The sequence below is a fragment of the Tachypleus tridentatus genome, chromosome 13 (genome assembly GCF_004210375.1).
Source record: "Tachypleus tridentatus isolate NWPU-2018 chromosome 13, ASM421037v1, whole genome shotgun sequence".
In the NCBI taxonomy this organism is placed as follows: Eukaryota; Metazoa; Arthropoda; class Merostomata; order Xiphosura; family Limulidae; genus Tachypleus; species Tachypleus tridentatus.
The window spans coordinates 228,739,979-228,767,394 of record NC_134837.1 but is presented as its reverse complement, the minus strand read 5'-3'; the positions used below and the strand labels follow the sequence as shown (position 1 = coordinate 228,767,394).

Genomic DNA, 27,416 nt, shown 5'->3' with positions numbered 1-27,416 from the left:
CAAGGGGAAAAGAAGAAGGAATAAGAGTTTGGTGTCCTATTCTACAACACTGAGACAAATGAAAGTCAGTTGTAAGAGGCTGAAAGATGAAATAAAAAATATTCATACTGCTGGCATACTGAATTTAAGCAAGAATAGATGTTTCAGTCCTGAAAGGGAAACCTACCTTGGTTGATTCTGAAAGCACAATTGGGATGTGAATTTCTGATAACTTACAAGATAGTACCAACAATAACCAGTTGTCCATGGATGGTGTGTGCATAATATCATAGAGCATAGGTGATGAGAAAAACTCATACAATATAACAGAACCCACCTGAAGCTAATATGAGTGTACAGGTAAACACCAAGAACTGTATTACCCAACTCTTGTGCATAACAAATACCAGCAGTGGTGAGACATCCCTGCCATGGCAAAGTGCAGATAGGAGCTGACTACAACTAACTTGGACATCTACAAACCCAGTAAAAAAAAATCACATGGATTGAGGAATAAGTAATTTGTGAACCTTATAGAATCTAGACACTTATATAGCTGAGAAAGATCAATAACTGGACACCAATCTCCTGTCTGCATAGGCTCAACAAGGGACAATAATAAAGACTGAAGAACTAGTATGACTCTCTTATTACCCCCAGACTAACCAAACACAGATCACCCTAAAACAAAGTTCCAAATCTTGATGAACTGTGGGAGACAGAAATCCTACAGGTTGAATAGATAGTAAAGATGTGACTCAAGGACCAACAGTTAACATTTGGTTAATGTTACCATGAGACCAGGAATACTTGGAACTGAGCCCTCACAGCTACTGGAAATAAGGGGTGGAAGAGGAGACATACAATTTGCCTCTGTGCTGGGAAGAATAATCCGCAAATTCATTGTGTAAACTGCCTTGCTAATTTGAAGAAAAACAATTACTTTAAATTATTACTATTTTACTGAAAATCAACTAGACAACACAATAATATCCAAAGTATCACTGAATAATTACAATACTGAAAAACTCATTAGTAACACTCTGTTAAGAAAAAGTGACAGCATTCACTGAATTAAGTGCTTATATACAGTACCAGGATAGAAGGTGCATTAATACAAGTGGAGAATATCACAAGATAAATATTGCAAAAGGCAGTTGTGTGGGTTATAAAAGACTAGAGCAAGTGAGAATAAATTAGACCAATAATCAGATGAGCAAAGGAAGAAACCCTGGAGGTTGAGTAATAGTTGTAAGTGTGAGAAGTGGTATGTTTTAGAATATTAAAACTATAAAATGAAAATATGTAATATTTTATTAACAAGAAAATTAACTTTCAAATTGACTCAGTAAAGGCTCTAGAGATTTACAAAAATATTGTTAGTGAAAACAACTTTACAAAAAAGTCTGATTTTTGTCTACAAGACATTAATTTTACACTATAATTTCATACACAGTTTACTGACATACATTAGCATCAAAGTATTTTAATTAATTTTTAATGCAACACTGTAAACTACAAAAGGCAAATTATCCCAAAGAGGCCACCTTTTCATTTTTCATTGGTCATTTAAAGACAACGTTGAATGTAAAGGTTATGACATGCAAACTTTGAATCAGCCATGGCAAAAGTTACACGATTTCCTAAAATCCCCAAACTAAAGAAAAAATACATTAAAACAAACAATTCAAAAAATCACAAAAACTTCAATTATAAAAACTACGTTGAACAAAATTATTTCAAAAAGTATTCATTCTAAAAATTACCATCCAAACTAGAGATAAACAAAATGTATTTGTCTACTAGCTAAAATTTTAACACATCATAAAACTGGCGAGGTAAAATTATACTCAACAAATTTCCATCTACATACAATTCTTTCTAAAATAACCAATCAAATGGAACAAAAAGTGTATTCAAAATCCCACAATGTTTATTAAATTCAGGTGGTTTCAAAGCAGGTTTTAAACAATCACTAAAAGTTAATATTTATTTTAATGTTGTAATATGTTTTTGAATGAATTAGGATAATCCATGTCTTTAAAAAAAAACATGTTTTGATAGAGACAAATTTTAACTATGCTACTCAGTATTAATATTTTGCCAATAAATTGAAAGCTATTAATTATACTGAAAAATGTAGATATAAAATAAATACCTGAATTAATTATATGCATATTTTACTGAAAGTCCCTCACTTTAAAAATATTGGTATGTATTATGTATGTATTTTATAAGTAAAAATTAAGCTTTGTGAAGTTTGTAATATTTTTAAACAAAATTTCACTAGTAACTTCTGTAATGACAATATTCTCTCTATTGCAATTTTCCAAAGTGTGGGGTGCACTGCCAGGAGTGTGTGTAATGTTGGCTGGAGGTTCAGCTTTTTCACAGGAGAATCCAAACACAATAGAAAAAAACAGAGAAGTTTGAAGTGACAGTAACGTAGTAGAACTATCACTTCACTATCAAAACTTTTTTATTACTCTTGCATTTACTCATTCCTTGTAAGCATTTTTTCCCTAAAAAGAAATGATTAAAAAACAGTAAAGAAAATGTTTATTTTGCTGTTATTACTTGTGTGTGTAGGATGCAATGGAATCTTCTCTTAGTTATGGGAGATAACATTATATAAATTTTGGAAAAATACTTCTCTATTGTGTAAACAACATTAAATATGTCAAAAATAAAGAAAAAAATAACATTTTTTGCAATTAGTAAATTTCATGTTCCTAAAGTGGTTGCTGTACAAATAACACTATTTATAAGTAGGTAATAAAAAGTGCAATGAAACATACCCATATATGACTTCTTCATCTGAATCATTGATCATGGAGAGGGTTGGGTTGTCTTTCATTCGAGATTCTGACACCAGATTTAAAGTATCAATATTATAATATTAAAGTTTTAAAAAGACTACTAATGAAAATTCTAACAAAAAAGTAGAAAAAAGCCAAAACGGATTATATATTTGTCACAGAAAAAAAGTATAGTCATTGTAAATTGGGATATTCATTGGTTATGTAAATGAAAAGCAATTAATTAAAGTTAGAATTATAATTATACGTCCTTGAGATTTAAGAACACAAAATATACATGTTTAAACAGTAGCTCGTTATAATAAATAATCCATTCATTTCCAAATAGAATGTTATAAAAACTACCAATTACTTACGGAAAAATGCATTACGGGAAGGAGAATAAACATAAGCCATGGTGTACAGATAGAAGTTCAACAGGCCATAAAAAGACATGAATTCCACAGAATTGCTGTAATTAGTTGATAGTTCGGCCACAAAATTATCTTCTAATACTGAGATTCCAAACCGTAAAATGGTTATAACAATACTGATAGAAAGAACTAGAAGCATGAGGATGGTCAAAAATTTTAGCCTCACATCTACACAAAACAAAAGAAAGAACTGCATATTACTCTGCATGTGCTACTATATAATATACATAAACTTACTATTTTAAGATCATAATTTTTAAAGCATGTAGAGTATTGTATTAAAATTAATTCCAAAATCATTATCAACTATTACCCATATTGATAATTTATTTAAATATAAACAGGAATATATATTTAATACACTTATTTTTAAAACACTACATGTCTCTAGGTATACCTGACAAAATCAGGTGTTAATCTATGAATGGAATCATACAACAGTTCAAACTGTCATATGCTGCAGAATAAGCAGCAATATTATTTATTAACCTTTTCATGTTATTACTTCCTCAAAACATGTTACCGTTTTCCAAAAGTCAACATCTCCCTTTTGGGAAGTTACTTGTTTTAATAATAAAATTGTATGTGACACTTGTGTTATGATTTTTTTTCTTGGCTTCAAATTTAGTTCAGTCATTTGACACAGGATAATTTGATGCATGCTGCACAAGTGGACTGACAGGTTCAGATCAGATATAAATAACATCTGATGTGCATAAAAGATGTGTCCTGCAACCCATACTTTTCATATCATCTATGAAACAGATCATAAAATGTGTAATTTAATGCAAAATAAATCAATGAACTCATGTTTGCTGATAGTCAAGCATTATTTGACAAATATTCAAGGAAGCTCTAAGACCACTTCAATAAATTAAGCATGCATTACAAGAACTATAATACTGAATCAGTAAGACTATGACAGAAGTGATAAACTTAGGGAAAACATCAAGTCAAATACAACTGAATATTATGAAACAAATGAACTAAAATAATGAGTTCAAGTATCTTGAATACACCTTCAGTAAAGATGGCAAATTACACAGAGAGAATGAAACCAGATGCCAGAAGTTAAACAATATACCTTACCAGATGACTTTGACCCCTGCTCTCCCACAAAAACATCCTTTTAAGGGAAAAGTTGCTTTGTTTTGTTTCCTTTTGAATTTCTTGTAAAGTTACATGAGGGCTATCTGTGCTAGCCATCCCTAATTTAACAGTGTAAGACTAGAGGGAAGGCATCACCATCCATCACCAACTGGGATATTCTTTTACCAATGAATAGTGGGATAGACTGTCACATTATAATGATGTTGTGACTGAAAAGGCAAGCATGTTTAGTGCAATAGGGATTTGATTGCACAACCTTTAGGTTGCAAGTCAAGCACCCTAACCACCTGGCAATGCTAGGCCATGTAGAGAAGAGAACACTTATCAACATTGTAAACATCATATTTATGTTAACATATCAACTGCCAGATATGGACTGTCTGTAACAGAACCAAACAAAGAATAACATCATATGAAATGAAATGCCTCCATACAGCTGTCAATATAATCAGACCAAATAAAATAAGAAACAAAATGAGCTGACAACAATCAGTGATGACGAGAAACCCACTTGTTGAGCCCAAACGAGCCGTTTTTGCATATAACTGAGCTGACAACAGCTTGGAATGAGACCTTCACAGAAACATATAGAAAAGTAGAAATTGAATGGTTCAGTCATTTGATGCAAATGTGTTCATATCAGTTACTAGCAAGTGCACAAATTTTACAACTAACAGGAAACAGAAGTACAAGAAAAGTAAGAAAGTGTTGGATAAATGATGTCAAGACAACAGCTACAAAAGGCATGAGGCTAGTAAGACATGTCTGAGAATTTAAAATTAATAAAAATTGTTCTGATTTAAATAACATTTAAATTCAGCTTTAGATATTTAGAAAATAATATTAATTGCTTTCTATCATGTAATAATTGTTAATAAATCAAGAATAAAAAAATTCTTTCTTAGATCAAATTTTTATTTTTTTTTAGTACAACAAATTTTTTTTTACTATTATGTTTGGGCTCTACAACAATTGATAAGACTCTCAATTGGTTTATACAAATCTACAACTAGTGATTGTCAACATTTTAAGCAGAACAAAATGTGACATAGCCATAACAATTGTTATGCATAAAATACAAATACAGACATGCTAAATGTATGTGTATGCAATTTTTGAAGCTAATAATAATTTAGATTTTTTAGTAACTGTGTCCTTATTTTTCCTCAGTTTTTGTCTACAAAATACAATTTTCTGCTTTCTTCTGGGTCGAGAACACAACATAAAATTCACTGACCTTTCACGGTTTCCTGATATGTGGAAACCCTTTCACTTCAAGCTAATTCTTCAAACTCCTTTGTGTGCAGCTCAAGATGTTTTTACAAACATACATTTAAATTTAATTAAATAACTTTACTGTTAATGTATTTTAATAAAATAAGAATTTTCATGTATGTTATAATTCAAAATTTTATACAAGTTTTAATTCCTTTATTTCAAAACAAACTTTTAAATTGAAGTACTTAAATATCTGTTTTGATGTTAGGTGATGCACAAGTGATCATATCTCTTAACGTTTGTCTCACTTTGATAACAGTTCATTTACAATATGCATGTATGTATACACTAAATATACTAATATTGTCCTGTTTATGCATTCTTAGTTCAAATTCCATCACCAAGTCAGAAATCAGAGAAAAACACATTTTTTCACCCCCTTGACAGTAGCCATGCAAACTTTTTTATTTTGGCACATTATTTCAAGTAACATGTACTTATTTAACATGTTTATGGCCAATAAAAATAGCTCATATTAAACAACATTTTTAATGCATATTTTTAAACTAGTTGTAATATTTATTATCAAGAACATTAACCCTTTCGGCAAGGTTGGCGACTGCAGTTGACTTGAAGGCTCAGTGCGGCAGGTGACCTTCCTTTATTCCTGCAATTCTTATGTATTGAATTTAATATATATAGTATTGGGTACAATCACTGAACATTTCAGGGAGTTTTGTTGAGTTATTGCTGAGATGTCATGCTTTTAGTACTGTTACCATAATTAATTGAAGTATCAAAAATGTATATTCAGCACCATGCCAAACAGTATAAGTTGTTATTCAGTGCCGAAAGGGTTAAACAAGTGAAGCACACTGTCTGCTGTTTCATCTCCACCAGCACATAGCCTTAGCATTGTCTCTTGCCTAGACACACATTAGTAAGACAGTTAAATTGCATTTAGATTTTACTTTCATATTTTATTTAATTAGGTATTACGTATGTTTTTAAATTTATATTTAAAAGTTTAATGATTTTTTAATATAACTCTAACTTTGTGGCAATCATCGAGGTTAATGTACTATGCAAGTGCAAAAATATTTTGCTGAAGACTTGGATGCATGTTGAGAAAGAGTAATAAACCATAAAAAACAAGAAAGGAACATAAAACATCAAACATAAGTGAAAAGGTTAAGATATGAATTATGAACGTAACCAAAAGAAGATACTTTAAGAGTATTCAATAAAGAGTTAAAGGTGTATAAATATTTCTTTTTTGAAGATTTCATTGCATTGTACATTGATGATAATAGGTACAGTTAGTGATATGATACAGAAAGTGAAACTATAAATATTTACCTTAAAATAATCTTTTGATATTCATTTAGGAGCTTCTAGAGGTTATGCAAACTAAATTTGAAAACATGAAAATCACCTTAGTTCTGAAATCTTGAGTACAAATAACTATAATAACTAAAATGTCTTGGTAGGAATAGTAAAACAAATCAAAATATTTTATTTTTTTGAAACTAGTTTTATTTTTGGAATAAAATTTAAGAAAGTTACATGACCTGTCTACAATGCAGGTAGGTTGAGGTTAAAGGATTAATGTGAAATATCCTATTATACCACAGAATATTATAAATCCCTTTCTGTCACGAAAATTGTTTGATAATAACATATGAGAATTAAATGAAGTGAATGTGACAGTTCTTACATGTGAGATACTAACAAACAGATTTCAACAACACAAAGAAAATCTGAATGCTCATTTCCTACATTTGAGGACCTGGTTAAAAATAATCACTTCTCTTACTTCTCAGGTGTTAAAAGTCACTGACAAAGAAAACAGTATGATTTGTACACTAATTAAAGAAGCTTCCTTTATCAAATATATTATAGCACTGCTTAATGTTCTTTACCCTGTAACAACTGAAAGTTTTCAAATGTTCTTTTGTTTCATTCAGAGATCAATATATTTAGCTTTTAACCAATAAATAAAACACTTTTTAGACTGGCAGGTTCTTCCTAAAATTTATTCAGTATAATATTTTTGCTAAACAGCATAAAAGACATTAGTATATTTCACATATATGGTTTATACCAAACAAGAACCATCTAAGCTAAAAAACTTCTTCAACACAAAACTGTCTTTAAAAATATGAAAAACACAACTAATTATTCAAGGCTTAGCATAGGAAAGTACTTTAAAAATATCTTTACCTGGTTGAAATGTTGAAATCACATGCAACTTAAGGTTTATTTTACTTACCAAAAAAAGGCATAGAACGAAGCTCTGTATAGCTCTGATGATGAGACATAACAGATAAATCACATATATTCCACCAATGATAAAAAAAAATACCTTGAAACCCTGCAAATACAGAAAATGTTTCATCATTATATGAGCTACTAAACTAAAATATCTAACTAAAGTACTTCAAGCAACTTGTGAAAAGCAATGAAAACATGATAAAATAAATCATTTAAGAATAAGAATTACAATATATCTTGGTTTGATGCATGATAATTATTGTAGTATTTGTCATTTTCAGCCTAAATGGCTAGGTTGGAGACTTAGTCCAGAGTCACTATTTCAAATATTTAACCAAAGGAAAGAAAATGAGCCAACAATATCTATCATAAGTAAGACTGACTGTCACACTTACAGTGTTCCACAAATGTATATATGGAGCAACATATCACAATTTACACCTTAAATTTTTTGATACACAAGTGGGAGAGTTAGCACACCCAGCACAAATAATTTTCTTGAATTTATGACTCACCAAACCTTAAGATAACATATGATTTTATAAAACTTACATCAAAATACAAAATGTTCTCCTGCTGAAGTTACACTTAATATTTCAGGAACTCAACAACAGCTACTGAATGTTACATATACAAGTCTTATATGAGGATTTATCACTGAAAGAGCTGTTAAATATTTAAGTCTTTATGTTATGAATTACTGAAAATATAAAAACTAAAAAGTCAACTGTAAGAACTAATTTTGCACAATCTCTCATATATATGTAGATACTGTCTTACTAAAACTGTAAACTGAAACGTTCTCTCATGACACTAAAATGTTGTGTAGGATTTAAAAAACTAGATGAAACAAAATAAAAAACCTAGTAATTAATATTCAAAGTGGCTTCAGAAGGTAAACCTTCCTTATTCCATAGTTACAGTGTTTAAACATTGAAAAACTGTATGAGCAATCAGGATCCTCATAAGAGGCTATATGTGTTCTAAGTGTATAATTTCAGCTTACACAAGTCCTACTTGTCTGAAACAACTTTTTATTGTAATCTTTCAGCTCAGATTTAGAACAGCAGCATCCAGATAAGAAAATCATAATTTCATATTTAAGTTAAATCTGTTAAAAATGTCAGTTCTGAAACAGAACAGGTCCAGATAAAAATTAAATCAAGCCAAACATAAACAGCATGACCCCAATCTGAAATTTCACATTATCAAAGTCTTGTGACACACAAATTAAATTTTGTAGTGTTACAGCCATGTATCTCTGAATCTGTCTCCTGGTATAATTATTACTGATAGTTTAAATCATTAACTTTCCCAACTGTACAACACTAAGCCACAAATTTGTAAACCTCTCTTGTTTGAGGCTTATTTTTTAAAAATCTGTTTTATAACAGTATGTTTTGAAGTTAATGACATGAAACATCAGCTATCTGAATGTTTTGCTTTTCAATTTTTCAAGTTTCTGAGGCCAATAATATTTTAAATACATTGTCTGAAAGTTTGAATTTCTTTCTTTCATGCAAATTATTTGCTACAGAGTTCCTTTCTTTCCTTTGTTGTTACACTAGAATGTGAAATGATAAAATTTCTTACTGTATTATGGGATGCCTCAAGGTTATATGGGGTTTTGCCCTGTAGATTATTAACAGTTATATACTACTTTTTTGCAATTAATCTAAGTTTCCCTCTATGTGTATTTTTTCATGGAAGTAAATGCTTTGGCAGTTAATTTTATGTTTTAAAGAACTTGCACATTCTGTAACTTGAGGTCATTATGAATACAACAGCTGGGCAATGACCTCTTAAGCACAGATTACATGGATTAGTGTGATGTAAAATAATAATAATAAAAAAATGGTTAAACAGATTACTTTCATGAAAATCATCAACTGCTGTTAAATTAATTAAAGTAATGAAGATAATCAACTAATTAGTTAGTGTTTCAAAGTACTCCAATTATTCAGAAATACTGCCATAATGATTTTTTATTATTTTTGATAATTACAAGTTTGTTTGCTTAACTGACAAATATTATTTATAAAAGTACTGTACTAACTGAAAATAGCATTTCCAATGACCACTTTTTTTTCTGTCCAATTATTCAAGTAATATAAATATTCTCATTATGTTTGTTGTCATGGAAAAAGCTACACAATGGACTGTCTGCAATCTGCTCATCACAGATAATGGAAAATAATTTTTAGTTATAATTATATTCAGCAATCTCATGAGAATAACTGATAAGATAAATATAATCTATTTATCAAACTAACAATCATGTAACAAATTTTACTGATATTTCATCTCTAATGAACATTACTTCTGTATTTCACCACCCTGGCCAAGGGAAGAGATAATAACTGTCATTTTTTTGGGTATTTGCATGTAAAATAGTAAAAGGAGGAGATAAATAAGTTTTATATACAAAATTGAGTAACATAAAATCTAGTAGATTAAAATAAGAAAAAAAGACTTATATTTTCAAGACTTTAGAATGAAGCCTGTAAGAAAGTTCAAAACTCTGAAGTTTGTTATTTTAACTCTCTTGTTTATTAGCTTGGTTATTTAATCTAAATCTTGGCCCCAAATTTATCTTTGCACAAAATAACTTTTCAATATGTTTTATGTATCTTCATAAAATTTTACAAACTTTCTACTAGTAAACATTACAAGTCTTAACAAAAAAAGTCAGAACTTTTAATGTGGTATTTTTACCAAATATTTCTCCATGAATATAAATATCTGAAGTGTAGACTGCTCCAAGTGTAAAGTGATTTGTACTTTATGATATAATTTTCTTCATCTGAAAATCCTCAATTTCAATTTATGTAATCTACAAAACTTCCTAAATAAATTTCAAACATTTTTTCAGTAAAACTTTGTATCTTCTCTATCCTAACTCTGCACAGGGTTGGTCAATTTGACCAACCGTATAACCATCATAAAAATACAAAATAAATTTTTATTACCTTTTCTTCCTTGAAGAATGACTTCAAAATGTAACAGGAAACTAGGATTGTTTATCCTAAATAGCTTAAAGCTACTAACAGTATACATCTGTTTTCACTTAAAATTTATTACGTTACTTCTCTTTGCACCTTGTTTAACTAATAACCCTAATACAGAAATTGTAAATCACTTGGTGAACATGTAGCTCACATCATTATTCTTAGGCCTCAACAGTTTTCCTTCACTATGTAATAACATTAGGAAATAATGTATTCTGCTTTCTAGTACTAACATGCATTTTACTGATGATGTCACTAACTGCTAGTATATTTTTGATTTATATCCCTTTGACTTTGCATATCAGAATAAAACACATTTGTGAATGTTCAATTTACAAAGGATTCATTTCATCACTATTTGCTCCATTAGCCATAATCACAAATTAAAAATATTTTGCTTTCTCCAAAATGAAAAAGTTGATCACAAAGGGCAATGTTTACTTGCAGTAAGCATTTAATATACCATTAAAACTAATACAAATGGACAGGATTTACCTGTCTGAATACCTGTTAACTCTGTACCTGGTTTAGAAATTAAGTAAAGCTGTTTCAAAGATCTTCCAATAATTGTTAAGTTTTGCTAGGACAAATTTCATCATATGACTAGTTTAAAATTACAAGCAAGAGTTTTTGAAATATGGCAAGAAACTTCCAATGCTATTACTTCAAAACAAAGAAGCAGAGAAACCAGTAAAACTGATTTACTTCCTTAACATTATGTAGCATACAAGAAATTAGATCCAGTATGTAGATTATTTGAAACACATTATCAAACTAAAAGTTTAATAAGTTTCATCCAGATACAAAGGGAAAGGAGCTTTAATGAAATTAAACTGTGAAAAAGAAAATACTGGCTTTTAAAACACTTCAAAAACTTGAAGTTGTACAATGTAAAATACAGTCAGCTTTGCCAACACTTAATAGAAACACTCACTGTTTTTCAAATAATTTCATTTGCAGTTTTGTTTTGTATGTTGAGAAGTTTTAGTCTACAAGAAGAATGTTTGAATATTTCACAAATAACTTGATAAAAATTACAACTGGAGGATGTGGCACAGTAAATTCAAAATTAGGATTAGGATTTTAGATTTCTTTTCTTACTCTAATAACAATAATTTTTAACAAAATATATAATGTAAAAATTCTAAGTCTGAACACTTCAGTTATAATTTTACATTGCATGTGAATTTTGTAAGAGAAGATCAAACTAATTTTTTAAGTTTTAATTACTGTGTTTCTCCTTGTAAAGAACATATCAGGTTGACAAGGATGTGTTATGGAATAATATTAAAATAATAATACAGCACATACTTCATAGACAGTTTTAAAAATATATGAATAATTTTTCTTTCCATTTTGCTATTTTGTGAGAGAAATGTAAATTACACTTTTAAAGGTTCTACTAAAAATTAAAAAAAAATTACGATTGATAGCCAAAATCAGTGATGTTGAGAAAACCCACTTGTAGAGAAATATATATGCAAAAATAGCTCGTTTGGGTTGAGAAAATATTTTACATAGAAGAGCGAACAACGTTTCGACCTTCTTCAGTCATTGTCAATATGCATGGGCATTCTCCAAATATGTAACATCAGCCAGCTCATTCATCAAAGAGTCTTTTAATTTCAAGTCTAATCTAAATCAACTTAATCATAAAGCCTTAATGGCCAGTTTCAATGTTACATCCCTCTTTACAGAAGTTCCAACCACTGAAGCCTGCAAGATAGCCTTAGAACTCTATATCCGTGACTCTAACCCAACTATAGACATTCCCAGCAACCAATTAGCAACCCTCATAGAATTCACCACGATGAAGACAAACTTCATGTTCAACAACCAAAACTATATACAAACAAATGGCCTAAGCATGAGCAACCCAGTATCAACAGTTCTCGCCAATATTTTTATGACACAAGTTGAAACACAAGCAATTAACAGAGCATTACATCCACCACTATACTGGTACAGATATGTAGATGACACGGTTGCAGGATTCAGATCTACAGAACACATACTTAATTTTTTCAATCACATTAACTCTATACATCCCAACATTAACTTCACATGTGAACAGGAAGAAAGCAATCAAATATCATTTCTTAACCTCAAAATTACAAGAACCGACACACAATTTAAAACAGAAATCCACCAAAAAATCACCCATACTGGACTATACATTCCTTGGGACTCAGCACATGAAACAAAACAAAAACTCAACACACTAAGAAACCAAATAAACACAGCCATAAAACTATGCTCACCAGATAAAATTAATGATGAATTAACAAAATAAAGTAATACTTCATCAACATCAATAAGTTTCCTCCACAAACCGTAAAAAACATTATACGCACACACCCAGACAGAAAGCAAAAATCAACCAACAAAAGTAAATATATCTCACATATCAAAAAATCACGAAACCATATAATGCTGCATACCATATATTCCCGACATCAGCAGACAAATAACCAACATTTGGCAAAAACTAGTAACAAAATATGACATTCCAGTTAATACCAAATTCATTCAAAAAATCAGGCACAAAACTGAGGTCTATACTATGTAAAAACTACACTGACAAACACCACACAAACATTATTTATAAAATACAATGTGATAACTGCCACGACTTCTATATTGGAGAAACAAGTAGAAAAATAGAAACCAGATTCAAAGAACATAAAAAGTCACCTTCACATGTTTTCGAACACTGCAAGTCAAATAAACACAACATAACCATAGAAAACACTCAAATACTAAATAAAGAAACAAACATAAACAAATGCAAAATTAAAGAAGCCTTACTTATACAACAACTTAAACCCAAAATAAACCAATATAAAGGAATGCCTTTATACCTATATTAATAGAATAAAATTATATATTCAAACATCTAACACCACCCTCTACATTCTGATACTCAGTTACACAACCCCTTCCAAACATGTGGTCAGCTTCCGGTCAGTTACATCTTTCTTTCTTTGTGAACCTGACGATGACCGAAGAAGGTCAAACGTTGTTTGCTCTTCAATGTAAAATATTTTCTCAACCCAAACGAGCCGTTTTTGCACATATGATAGCCAAAACATTTTAAATCTAAATACCTGATCAGAAAATATAAAACACGACTCTATCAATGCAGGCTAAAGTGTTGGCATATTTTGCATTTTTGGATGTTGATAGTTCCATTAAATTTTCTGAAAAACAAATTACATTTGAAAATACCCCAAAACATTGAGATCTTCAAATTCAAATGTGTTAATTCCTCACCATGAAATGTCCTGTGTCAACTTTATAGTTATATGTGGGATCTCTCAACTCATTAAACTTCTGCCATGTTGCTAGAGTAAAAGCTGCTAGCCACAACAGCCCCACAAGGACGAATTTTGGAAGGTAAAAAGTTAGAAACAGTCTTTCATTCTGCAAAAAAAAAACTCATTTTTGCTTGCATCTATCTCTGGTAATAAACATACACAACAAAAATATTAACAACTTTTCAAAATGAAAAGAATAAAACAATAAACAATTTAGTTAAAAATTTACACAATGAAAACCTAATATAAACTTTAAAAACTTGCAAGAATAAAACAAAATTAGTCAATCACCATATCTCAATGAATAATTTTATAAGTTTATAATTTACCAAAATGTTATACAATTCTAGAAGAAAAGATGCAAAACTCAATATTTATAAACATATCACAAAACAAAAACACCAACAAAGTAAACTGTGGTTATTGTAGATTCATACAAGAACTGTAAGAAAAGGTAAATTTGGACCTTCAAAGATCCAGAGAAAATTACTGAATGAGCATCATAACCTATGAACAGCATTTTACTAATGATGTCACTAACTACTAGACTATATTTGATTGAAATCTTTTATTATGAATGTAGTCCATATATACGAAATAAAATATTCACATGCAGTATATCACATATGGCTTTGAAAGTGGTGAGATAAGTGGTATTGTATTTGTTGATCTCTTAACAGCATATGCCATCGTGAACTTGCAAAAATGTCTCTGGAAAATCTACATGACAAATAATTAGCAACTCATACACACACACACCAGAACCTAATGGAAAAGCATCACTTCTACACTGAACTAGAAAGAAAGCATGACCACTAGAGACTATAAAATAGTTATATGTTAAACCACAGGAAAGCATCCTGGATCCTACCCTGTTCAGGATCTATATGAATGACCAGCAGATACATCCAATACCCACAGTTTTACTTATGTTGGCACTCTTACTACCATCACACAAGCCAGCAACTTCACTAATTTGAAGAAGCCTTGTCTGAAGCACCAGCTGAGCTGACCAAATACTATAGTACCAACCAGCTCCAACCAAACCTCATGAAGACAGAGGTCAATCTCTTTCATCTGCAATACCAGATGGTAAATAGACAGCTGAACAGTGAAAGGAATACAACCAGACTTCTCCCCATATTCATTGTAACTGGGAATGATTCTCAATCACATCCTGCCCTAAAATGAACACACAAGAAAAATCAAAACCAAAGTTATTTCAATGAACATCATCAAACGGAGAAGTGGAGCTGATCCAACAATTGTCAGGATCTCAGGTCTTGTGCTCTGCTACATCTTTGCTACATATGCCAGCTGAGTTTTGGAATGCTTAACTCAAGTAAAAAATCCCAAACCTACACTCAGTGACAGCTGCTGAATCATCACAGGCTGCCTAAAGCCAACCAAATAGCCTGTAAGAGCTGGCTGAAATCATCCTAACAAACACTGTGGTAAAAAGAACTTGGATGACATGAAGCATTATATAGAAGTAACAAGGAACCTTATATCATGAACATTACAGCAGGTATCATGTGTAAAAACTATGGAAGCTTTGCCTCCAAGAGCTTTCACATATCAGCTAAGTTTCTGCCTAGAGATATGGATAAAGGCTTAATAAATTAAAAAACCATCAGTCATTTCTATTCCCAAATCAGCAGATCTACAGCAAAAATGATGAAATAGGGATGGTCCAACAGACCTGCTTCATGCACTATAGTAAAAGGCATAAAATGCAATGTATTTTAGTTTACCCCAAATTCCTTGTTCCATGCATAGCAGAATACCACTGTGTAGCCAGTGAACATGCAATCAGCTGTATTAGAGCACTGAATGGAAATCATATAAGGATAAGTTGGCATGACAAGAACAACCTCATTTTCAAGATTTGTCTAAACCTAAACAATTTTTTTCCAACAATTTTGAATGTTGCATAATTCAATGAATAGCCATCCTTACTAAATGGTTTAATAATTGTAAAAATCATTTGTGGTTTAGATAACCAAATCAGTATTTGTGCCCAGTATTTCGAATGCTCTTTTGTAATCCCAACTCTCACCTTGTTTGACACACAAAATTTCAGCAATATAAATCAACACATTCTTAATAATCAACACTTATTTTTCCCAAACCTCCTGGTTTCTATATAACCCTATAACTTTAGCAGAAATCAAAATTAACCTTAAGAAAATAAAATGCAAAGCCCCAGTACAAGATGGAATTAACAATTTAATCCTGTAAAATCTATCCAATGATATCATAACCCACGTTGTAAGAATTTATAATTTATTATTACTATCACAATGTTACCCATCTATTAGGACATCAGCTAATATTAAGGTGTTTCCAAGAAAAAATAAATAACTAATCCCAGCAGCCACAAACCCATTAGCTTTTAAACACTCTTGATAAATTGATGGACAGAGTAATCATGAACAAACTAAATGCTTACCAAGAAACAAACAATATTGTTAAAAACAGATATACTTCAGGCAGGAAAAGTAGACAAAACCACTGACTACCTCATCAGACTTATCAAAACCATTTACCATGATTTGGATTTTTTTTTTAATTTTGTGCAAAGTTACACAAGGGCTGTTTGCATCAGCTGTCCCTAATTTAGCAGTGAAAATCTAGAGGTAAGGTAGCTAGTCATCACTGCCCACCACCAACTTTTGAGCTACTCTTTTACCAACAAATAGTGGGATTTACCACCATATTATAATGTCTCCATAGCTGAAAGTACAAGCATGTTTGGTAAAATGGGGATTTGAACTTTTCACCCTCAGATTATGAGTCAAGTACCCTAAATACCAGGCCATACCAAGCCCTATCATGGTTTAACAAAGTATACAACCATAGCTACCTTTCTGGATGTATTTTGATTCAGTATGGCATAATTATAAATTAACTGATAACCACATACCTACATCTATTGTACCCTGGTTGTCCACCTCTCTTACTGACAGAATTAACTTTGCAAACTCCAGGCCCTTTACATTCAAAGCAAGTGTCATCCAAGGGTCAGTGTTAAGCCCAACCTTATATAACTCTTCATCAAGAATATTCCGTTCCCTTCCTTAAACCATACTCTTTTGTCTCAACATACAAATGATATTACTATCTATAGTTCTTCTAGCAACTTGCATACTATAGCATTTAGGGACCAAATATCACTCAGTGTAGTGTCACACTGGTGCAACTAGTGGTATGTAGCACTCAGCCCATCCAAATTTCAAGCTATAGTTTTTTTAGGAAAATAAATAAAAGTATCAAGACATTTCATAATCTCCAGCTAACCCTTACTGTTCAGGTAGAATATCTGGCATCTGATCAGTAAAATTGTTTTTCTTCAGGTGCATCCATTTCTACCCCACAGCAAAATTATTTTCATTGGATCTATAGATCCCACCCTGAGAAGAACTGCTTCCTTTCATATTCTATGTCCAAAATTTAAATTACATTTTAATGTATTAATTCAGCCATGCTTCTCCATGCTTCACTTACTTCTTGTTTGATGCTTGCCATTTCACCTACTTATGAAACAGCTTCTGTTGGTGGACATTGTCAACTAATGGTACATCCAATCTCACATTGGTATTCTTAGATAGCTTTGACCAGAGTTATGGTTGGGTATCTGGTTGGCAAAGCCATGAGAGTCCTATACAGACCATCCCATTTGGTCTCAGACTTGCCATATGCAACTCTACTGTGACACTCCTCACTTGGAGGATGATCATCAGAGAATGTGCATGAACAGCCATTCTGTGTATATCAAATATCCAAAGTTCTTCTTCCAGAGTCATCAGCTGTAATAAGATAGAAGTAATGAATCTTAGCAGCATCACCAAAAATACAATATCCAAGAAAGAACTTCTAAGCTCAAAAAGCTTTTCTCATTCAACCATCTTCCTTCAGCAACCAACATTTCCAGTTTCTTGTGGGTTATTCACGTTGTAGAAAACATCATTTTGATTAATGAGACCTTTTAAACTTAACACAAGAGGAGTAAAAGGTAAATCATACATCAGCAGAAAATATCACAATAAGATATGTTGTGGTCATGGCACTAAAATGTTCTTCTTTCAATTCTTTTTGTGGTATATTCAAGAAATACTAATTTCCTTTAGAATGTTGAAATAGTTCTGCTGGGTAAGAGAAGGTTCAATGAAAAATCAGTTGTGGAGTAATACCAAACTACTCTGGAATACATTATTTTGTGAGAAAGAAATAAAGATTAGATTCAATGTTATTCTTATTCAAGTACAAACAATGCTGTAACCTCAAGAAACCATTTGATCTATCATTGAAGAACACTGCTCTCTATATTCATGCACAATGTGCAGCATTACAGCCAATCCACCCATGGGCAGAAAGACATACTCTCAACAGAATGGCAAGGAACTCAGGCAGCTGCAACAAACACAACTTAACTTTCTTGACTACATGTTACCTATAGATGCACAGAAGTAATTGATAAATTTAGAATAATGTTATATTAATAAAGCAGAAGATTTATGGTATGTTTACATTCCACAAAAATATGGCTATGATAAAACATTGCAAAACTATCCTAACTATATATATGATTATATTAAATTGCTCTGAATTAGGGGTTAAGGGTAAGAAGGTTAAAAAATTCAGCTGTTTCTTTATTCGTGCAATACTCTGCATAAAAATCAAAATGTGCAAATGCATTCTTCATATTTGTGTTGTACACAGAAACAAACTATTTTTGTAAACTACTGGCTGTAGTTATCACTTTATTTGAAATGTTTGTTGTTTTCCCTCTACAAACTAAAATTAATACTATAATAACATTATCTGTTCAACAACAGTAACTTTTAAACATTCAATAGCAGTGAAAAACAGTAAAGATGCATCTATTTAATACAAAGCCAGAAGAACTAACCATCTTTAACATTAAAATAAGGAGAAAAAGTATTACCTGTCTAATGCCATGGTAAACACAGAGCCAAAAAAGGAGAAGTGCACACAAAAATGATGCCTGAAACATTGCATCTAACATACCAGGAACCCAGCTGTTGATGAGGAAGGATAAAGGAAAAACAGGGTCTGGAGATTTAGAAAATAAAAATTAATTTGTAAAACATTTCTATAATGTTAGCTATATGCACATTTATATTTTATTTAAATTGTATATTCATAACAACACAATTAAGTTATGACTACCTATAATTCCAACTAAAATCAGATTTGAAATTTAATCACACTGAAATGTCAACTCAGTTTATCAATCAGCAGGCTCCATTATATGTCTGTTTTATCACTGTTCTTTGTACCACGATCATTAGCTTTTTTTATGTAAAACAAACCTACATTAAATAAGTCTTGTTTCATTATACTCAACTCTATTAATGCTTTCACTTTTATCACGTACGCTTCGACAAGTCTGAAGTTATTTGTTAGCAGAACTGATGCAATAATGTAATAACAATATTATGTGCTAGTATTTAAATGGTATATTCTGCGACTGAATATGAATTCAACTTACAATATAGATTCTAGTTACAAAGGTATAGTTATTTTAAGTGTGTTATACAAGCATTCCACATCTTCTACTTTATTGTTTTGATGTATAATTTTTCAACATTTGTATCTTATTCTAAGTATGTTGTGCAGTTTTCATATAGAGTGTGGTCAATAAAGTCATTAAGTTGCCTTCACTCTTGCTATCTTTGTCATTCCCTTGATATGACATCTGGTTTGCCTGTGAGGAGAATGGCTGTAAAGTTATACTTTTGTGTGGAAGTAAACAGCAATGGCAGTTCAAACGATGTCTTGACACTACAAAATTCCTTATTTGAATGGATGTGACTAGTCAATCAGATGGTATTAGTGATTCCTGATAAATCTGAATCACCATTAACTAGATAAAGTGAAGTTTAACCATTCTCGAAGAGGATCTCAAAAATCGTGTTTGAAGAAAAGTGACTCAGATTCAGCAAACGTGACTATCTCTTATATCATACAAATACACAGAATGTATTTGAGTATATGAATATTAAAGTGTTCAATGTATTTTTGCACAATTGTATTCTATCTATTAATTTCCTTCTGACAAATTCAGCTACTCATAGAACTGATAATTACGTTACAGCAGATAGCTTGTTTGAATCTCTTATTTTTCTGTATATCTATGTTTTTTTATTCTAAAAAAAATTAGTTAGATCTAAAAAAAACTTCAAAATTAAAAGCTCAAGAAATAACTTCAGAAATCAGAATGTACAGCCACAATTCCTATTTGGAAACATCTAATTTTGGTGTTTAAGGATGATTGTTCTATATACAGTCATGTGGAAAAGTTAGGACACCCTATGAAAGCCTGTGTATTTTTGTAACATTTTTGGATATATAAATATTTAATCTCAATTTTAACAACACTGAGAGATTATAGGAATATAACTAAACAATTAAAACTGAAGAAGACTTTTCAAAATCTTCTGTATATGTAATTCCACAAAAATGCATATTCTAACTGAGGAAAATGTTAGGACACCCTACCCCCTAATAGCTGATGTAACCCCCTTTGACTGAAATAACTGCAGTGAAATGCTTCTTGTAGCCATCTACCAGTCTCTGACATCGGTCTGAAGAAAGTTTGTCCCACTCCTCAATGAAAAATTCTTTCAGCTGCGAGATGTTTGAGGAATTTCTTGCATGTACAGCCCATTTCAAGTCACCCCACAGCATCTCAATGGGATTAAAATCTGGGCTTTGACTCAACCATTCCAGGACTCTCCATTTCTTAGTTTTCAGCCAGTCCTTGGTGGATTTACTGGTATGTTTTGGGTCATTGTCATGTTGCAGCATCCAGTTGCACTTCAGCTTTAATTTTCATACAGATGGTCTCACATGATCCTCAAGTACCCTCTGATACACAGTAGAATTGATGGTGGACTCTATAATTGTGAGTTGTCTAGGTCCTGCTGCAGCAAAGCAGCCCCAAACCATGACACTTCCACCTCCATGCTTCATAGTTGGTATGGGGTTCTTTTCCTGGAATGCTGTATTTGGTTTACGCCAAACATGTCCTCTGTTCTGGTGTCCAAATAATTCAAGTTTGGATGCATCTGTCCAAAGAACATTCTTCCAGAAGTCCTAGTCTTTGTCTACATTCTCTCTGGGCAAACTTCAGTTTGGCCTTGATGTTTCTCTTAGAGAGCAAAGGTTTCCTTCTTGCACAACTCCCATGCAAGTTAAACTTGTGCAGTCTCTTTCCAATTGTAGAGGCATGCACTTTAACATCAACAGTAGCCAGAGCCTGCTGTAGGTCCTGTGATGACATGTTAGGGTGTTTGGAGACCTCTTTTAGCATCTTGCGGTTTGCTCTCGGGATGATCTTGCTTGGACGACCAAACCTGGGCATGTTGGCAGTTGTTTTGAAAGCTTTCCACTTGTTGACTATTTTCTGGACAGTGGAATGGCTGATTTCAAAATCTTTTGGGATCTTTTTAAATCCCTTACCAGACTCATAAGCTGCTACAAGTTTCTTTCTGAAGGCTTCATACAGCTCTTTTGCTCTCACCATGGTGCTCACTCTCACTTCAACAGTTAGGAGCACACCAAACTAAATGTCTGAGATTTAAATAGGGCAAGCCTCATTCAAAATGCTGAGTAACGATTTTCTAATCATGTGCACCTGGTGTGATACACCTGTGTGTGAGTCGAGCCATTTTAAGTGGGAATAAATGTGGTGGTGTCCTAACTTTTTCCTCAGTTAGAATATGCATTTTTGTAGAATTACATTTACAGATGATCTTGAAAAGTCTTTTCTTCAGTTTTAATTGTTTAGTTATATTCCTGTAATCTTTCAGTATTGTTAAAATTGAGATTAAATATCTATACATCCAAAAATGTTACAAAAATACAAAGGCTTTCATAGGGTGTCCTAACTTTTTTACATGTGCATATATACACACACACACACACACACACATATTATGTAAGCTTACAAGAATAGTGCATCAATATGTTAAGAAAAAATATTTTTCAAAAGTACTCTACCAAACAGAATTGATTTAAATAAAGTACTCAAATGAATATTTATTGTTAATATATGCATTTGATATCACATATTATGCACTCTCATATACGGCATTTCAACAAATTAAATTGTCTACTCTTGATAGGATCACACATTTCAAATTGCCAATATAAAAAAGGAACACACAATATAATTTCCTCACTACAAAAAAAAAAAAAAAACAAACAATTACTGATACAATATTTTAGTAAAGATGTCCTTCTTAGGTGCATTATATTTCTTGTGTATTTTGTGCATCTAAAAGAAGGGTGTCATAAATAACAAATGTTTTTAAGTGTTAAGGACATTATAACATGATATTTATTGCCTACTATTTTATACTGTGGTGCATTTTAAAATTTTATGCTTCTGTGTCTTTGTAAGGATAAGCAAATTAACAAGGATGTTGACATTTTTCACTACATTTAATACTTGTGCTTAAAGTCACTAAATGCAGTGAGTATACCATACACATATCTGATAACCTGGAAAGCTTACATTATTCCTTCAATAATGTTTTGCATGAAAACTAAAACAAAATTTCTAATGTGGGAAAATGTGTGTTTCTAAGTTAATTCATCAACCCAATCATAGTAGTATTTATTAAGGAAACAGTAAAAAGCAGAAATTAATGCAGAAACAAAAATCTTCTGCTGAACACTGGAAAATGATCTTTTATAACCATACCAACAATGCTCTTGTTATTTGTGTGAAACTGAGAAGTAAGATAGGTATGCATGTGCAGTAATCTTTTAACAATTAGAAACTCAAAATATACATATTTTCAGGTATTAATATTTCTTCTACTTTGTTGAAAATGCAGCAGCTTCACATTAACCTCTAGCTTTTCAGCTTATTTTTCTTTAGACCATTCTACATGCTTGCAAGACTTAAAAATACATGCTTAAGAAAATATGCATCATTTCCTTCTTTTGTTTTCAAAAGAATGTAAAAGCAATGAAGCTTAACCCAAAAAATAATACTTATTAAAAGTTTTAAGATCCAAAACTGTCAAGAGTTTATTAAGTACTGAAAAGATTAATTTGAAAATTTTTAGTTTCAGATTTGCTTGAGGAAAGAACCTTGAATCCACAGTCTGGCATGGGAAGGTGCCAATATTTATTTATTTACACATACGTGCATGCACGCATATATAATTTAAGAACAACAAGGGACCACCACATCCATCTATTCCATTTCATCTACTGCACTAAACTCTAATATAAAAAGAAAACACTTTAAGTCAACTTTTATCATTCAAATATTTATTAGACCTTCCCTTAAACTCCTTTAAATTAACTGCATCTACAACACCTGAAGGCAATTCATTCCAAAGGTCAAATATCCCGTTCTTAGATGAAGGTGACTCCTAACCTGTTAAAATTTATGTATGTCTCCCAATCCTACCATTTTCACTAAGTACAAAAAAAAAAAAAGATTTATCAACATTATCAATTCCCTTAACAATCTTAAACACAATCAGATCCCTTCTGACTCTTCAATTTTCAAGATAAAACAATTTCAGAGATCTTAACTTATTCTTGTACGACAATCTTTCCATTCCAGATATCCTTCAAATCCTTTCCAACTCTATATTCTTTCAAGTAAGGAGTCCAGGCCTGAACACAGCACTCTAAATGTGTTCTAACCAGTGACTTACACAGCTTCATGTAATGAAATATTATTTATTGTAAGCATCAGTATAAGTAATTCTGCTATCAAAAAACTTATGGTCTCAACTTAAACTTCTCAGTCATGATTTGCTTATTCACATTGCAGTTCAAAAATTCTGTGTGTATAATTTGGCTAGAGTTTTCTATGTGTATTTAAGTAGTATACACCTCTGTTAAACAACCATTATTTCTACTAAGTGTTGCACATATATTTTCTTACCATTGTACAGTAGCAATAAAGGCAGCAAGACAGACATCCACTTTTGCTCTATTGACCAGTCATAAAATACAAAATGACGTAGTGAATGAGCAAACCAGCACTGAAAAAAAGTATTTTAAAAACATTACTTACAACATATAATGTGCAGAAAATAATTTTAGTATAAAATGAATCCATAAAAAAACAGATTAATGTTGTAATTTTTTCTTATCTGTTCTATTTCAGTATTTATGAAGTGAATGTCAATTTTAACCAAATTAACATATTTACTAAGGGTAAAAATACTTCAATATAAACTTTCAATTTAGTTACTCAGTATCGAGTAATTTTTTTGGTATGACAGAGTATTGATTGTTTTATTGTTATACAAATTTGCTGAAAAGTTTATTTTGAAGAATTTCATTTAATTATCATATTAAAATTTTAATATCTGAAATTCTTACTAATGACATACTTGTCAATAATAAAAGAATTTTGTATTGTCAAGAAAATACCCCAGGCATAGTAAAATCCTAATGTAAATTACAGGCAAACCCTGCTTTAAGCGATTAATTCTTCCCAATTTTTACTTGCATTAAGCGATTAAGAGAATCAATAAAAATAATTACAGCGAATTCCCGTCCTTTCAGATTGTCCATCAAGACTTACAAAATGTGTTTTAAAAACAACTTTTAGCTGCATATAATGCCAAAATTGTTAAGGTTAATATAAATAATTTGATATTTTACATAATTACATCATAACTAAACTATTTTCTTAGAAAAATATTTGTCCAAAGTTGACTGCACCGATTTTTTTTTCTCATTCTCATTATACAATTTCCTATAGCTAGCAATTGCTTTTTCCAAATTTCTGCAAATTTACATGCTTCTTTCTATGTTAGAATCGAGATTTAGATAAAAATCCTTGGCAGGTTCAATAAGTTTAAATCCTTCTTCAAGTTCTTTTATAATGATTTCTTAAGCCATATTTGCAGCTGTTTCACCCTTTTTGTCTTCAAGTTCTCCAAATGCATGTTGCTAATAACGTTGAAGATCATTCTTGCTTAATTCTTCTACATTCAAATCAAGCAATCCTCACACATTTTCTGTAACCACTTTAAAACCTATGTTACTTCCAATAGCAGTTATCTCTTCAATTATTTTGTCTGTGGGACTGAAGCCAAGAAAATCATTTGCACAATGGGGCAAAAGATATTTTCAAACTGCTCGCATATTGCTCAAAGTAACCTCTTGCCATGACAGTTTAATGTTTTCAATGGCCTGCTTTATATTGTATTTCTTCCAAAATTCTGTACACGAAATTCCATTTTCTCTTGATGTTGTTTGAAGTTCTTTCAAAAGTCCTTCGAAGAGAACGTGCTTTGAACGATGCAAGAGTTCCTTGGTCCATCAGGTGCAATAATGATGTTGTATTTGGTAGTAGAAACACAACTTTTACATTTTCATTCAAATCTTTCAATGAAGTAGGCTGTCCTGGAGCATTATCTAACAGCAAGAGCACTTTAAAATTAAGGTTATTATTCTTGCAATATTTTTCAACTGTTTGACAAAAATATGAAACGAACAAGTTTTCAAAAAGTTCTTTAGCTATCCATGCTTTTTTATTAACATGCCAAATAACTGATAGAGTTTGACTGCTAGTCCCTTTTAAAGCATGGAGATTTAGAGTACAGTACACTAGCATAGGCCTAAAATTAAAATCCCCTTCTACACTGCCTCCTAATAAAAGGGTAAGTTGATCTTTCAAAGCTTTGTATCCTGGTTGAGATGCTTCATCTTTAGCTAAAAAAGATTTTGTTGGCATTTTCTTCCAGAATAGGCCCATTTCATCAACATTAAATATTTGCTTATCATTTGAATTGCCTTCTTCAACAACATTTTGAAAAATTTCTGGAAATTTTGAAGCAGCATTTTTATCAGCGCTAGCAGCTCCCCATGTAATTCTTATGTTGTGTAATCCTATTTGATGTTTAAAGCAGTCAAACCAACCTAAACTTGCAGCAAAAGTTTCTATATCCCCTTGAAATTTATTTTAAGCATCGAAAAGATGTCGAAAGTTTTGGTTTGAATGTTTTTTGTACAAAGTGGTATTCGCTTTTGGTTACAATCTTCAATCCAAAGATGAAGCAGCTGTTCCATTTCAATCATTACGGGACTTCTGTTTTCAGTAATTTGCATGATTAGAGAAACTGATGCAATTTTAACTTGTTCTTTATATTCATGCTTCTTACTTAAAATTGTGTGTACCGTTAACTCACTGTAGCCCAGATCATGTCCGATTTTCACATTATTGGCACCAACTTTGTGTAGTTTAATAACTTCAAGTTTTTCTTCTAAAGTAATTGCTTTTATTTTCCTTTTAATATTATTGTCAGATTCTTTTCTACATTTTCTTTTATCCATATTTAATAGGAGGTATAATTTTACAAATTAGAAATAAAATAAGAGCAGTCAAGATTATACAGTATGTCAGAGATGCACTGCCATCATGTCCGAGTCCTAAGGTGTTTGAGCTCGCACCGAGTCTGACTGTCATTTGCACATATTTTATTTAGTGCCATTCACAAGATCTACTTGTAACTTAAGCTTTTGAAAAATTTCCATAAAAAATATTTATGGTTTTAACAGATTTTATTTGAAAAAGGTCTCAAATAAGCTAGGGTGTTAATAAATGTTTGACAGCTGAAGCATGTGGAGGCATTCTAATGTATAAAAAAAATCAAAAATCAATTGAAACAGGATATTATGGGGAATAAATGAAAAACAGTGTTTCCTCTGAAATTGATCTGTATATATTCAGTAGACAGCTGACACTTCTGAATTCAGATCATATATGGTGTATTCTGTAATATATGTGATAACATTAGTGCTATTCATCAAGGTATTCAGCTTACTAAGGAAAGTGAATTAGATCAACTGTTATCCTTTCTTAAATGTTCTTGTTCATTGACATGATGTTACTTGTACAACTCAGGTGTTCTGAAAAAAAATCATAAAACTTTATTCTTCACTAAAATATTTGTTGTTTCTACTTGTGAAAATTATACTTCCCCAAAGAATTATAATAACTACATTAAATCTTACTTCATATTATATAATAAATTCCCCCAACATTTAGTCATAATAAATTTCTATCTAATCATTTACAAAACACCTTTCATTCAAACCCAAATAAACTGGTTTGCTTTATTCTTTACATACTTTATGTCTACAATACTATTAAAAATGATTTAGAATAGCCAAACAATATAAATTTTTTTTAAAGCTGTATGTTATACATTTAAAGAAGGCAAAATTTTCTCCTATTCTCTTTGATATTCAAATTATAGTTTTCCT

The 27,416-nt window shown here is 31.2% G+C and overlaps 1 protein-coding gene across 1 annotated transcript in view; it reads right to left on the bottom strand.

The window, feature by feature from the left end:
* LOC143238589 (transmembrane protein 181) overlaps window positions 1-27,416 on the bottom strand; it is a 108,774-nt gene that overhangs the window by 1,639 nt on the left and 79,719 nt on the right. The window contains 7 exon segments of the mRNA XM_076478951.1: window positions 2,778-2,844; window positions 3,155-3,379; window positions 7,812-7,841; window positions 7,844-7,913; window positions 14,095-14,244; window positions 19,087-19,214; window positions 24,079-24,178. Of these exon segments, the coding sequence (XP_076335066.1) occupies window positions 2,778-2,844; window positions 3,155-3,379; window positions 7,812-7,841; window positions 7,844-7,913; window positions 14,095-14,244; window positions 19,087-19,214; window positions 24,079-24,178 (770 nt within the window).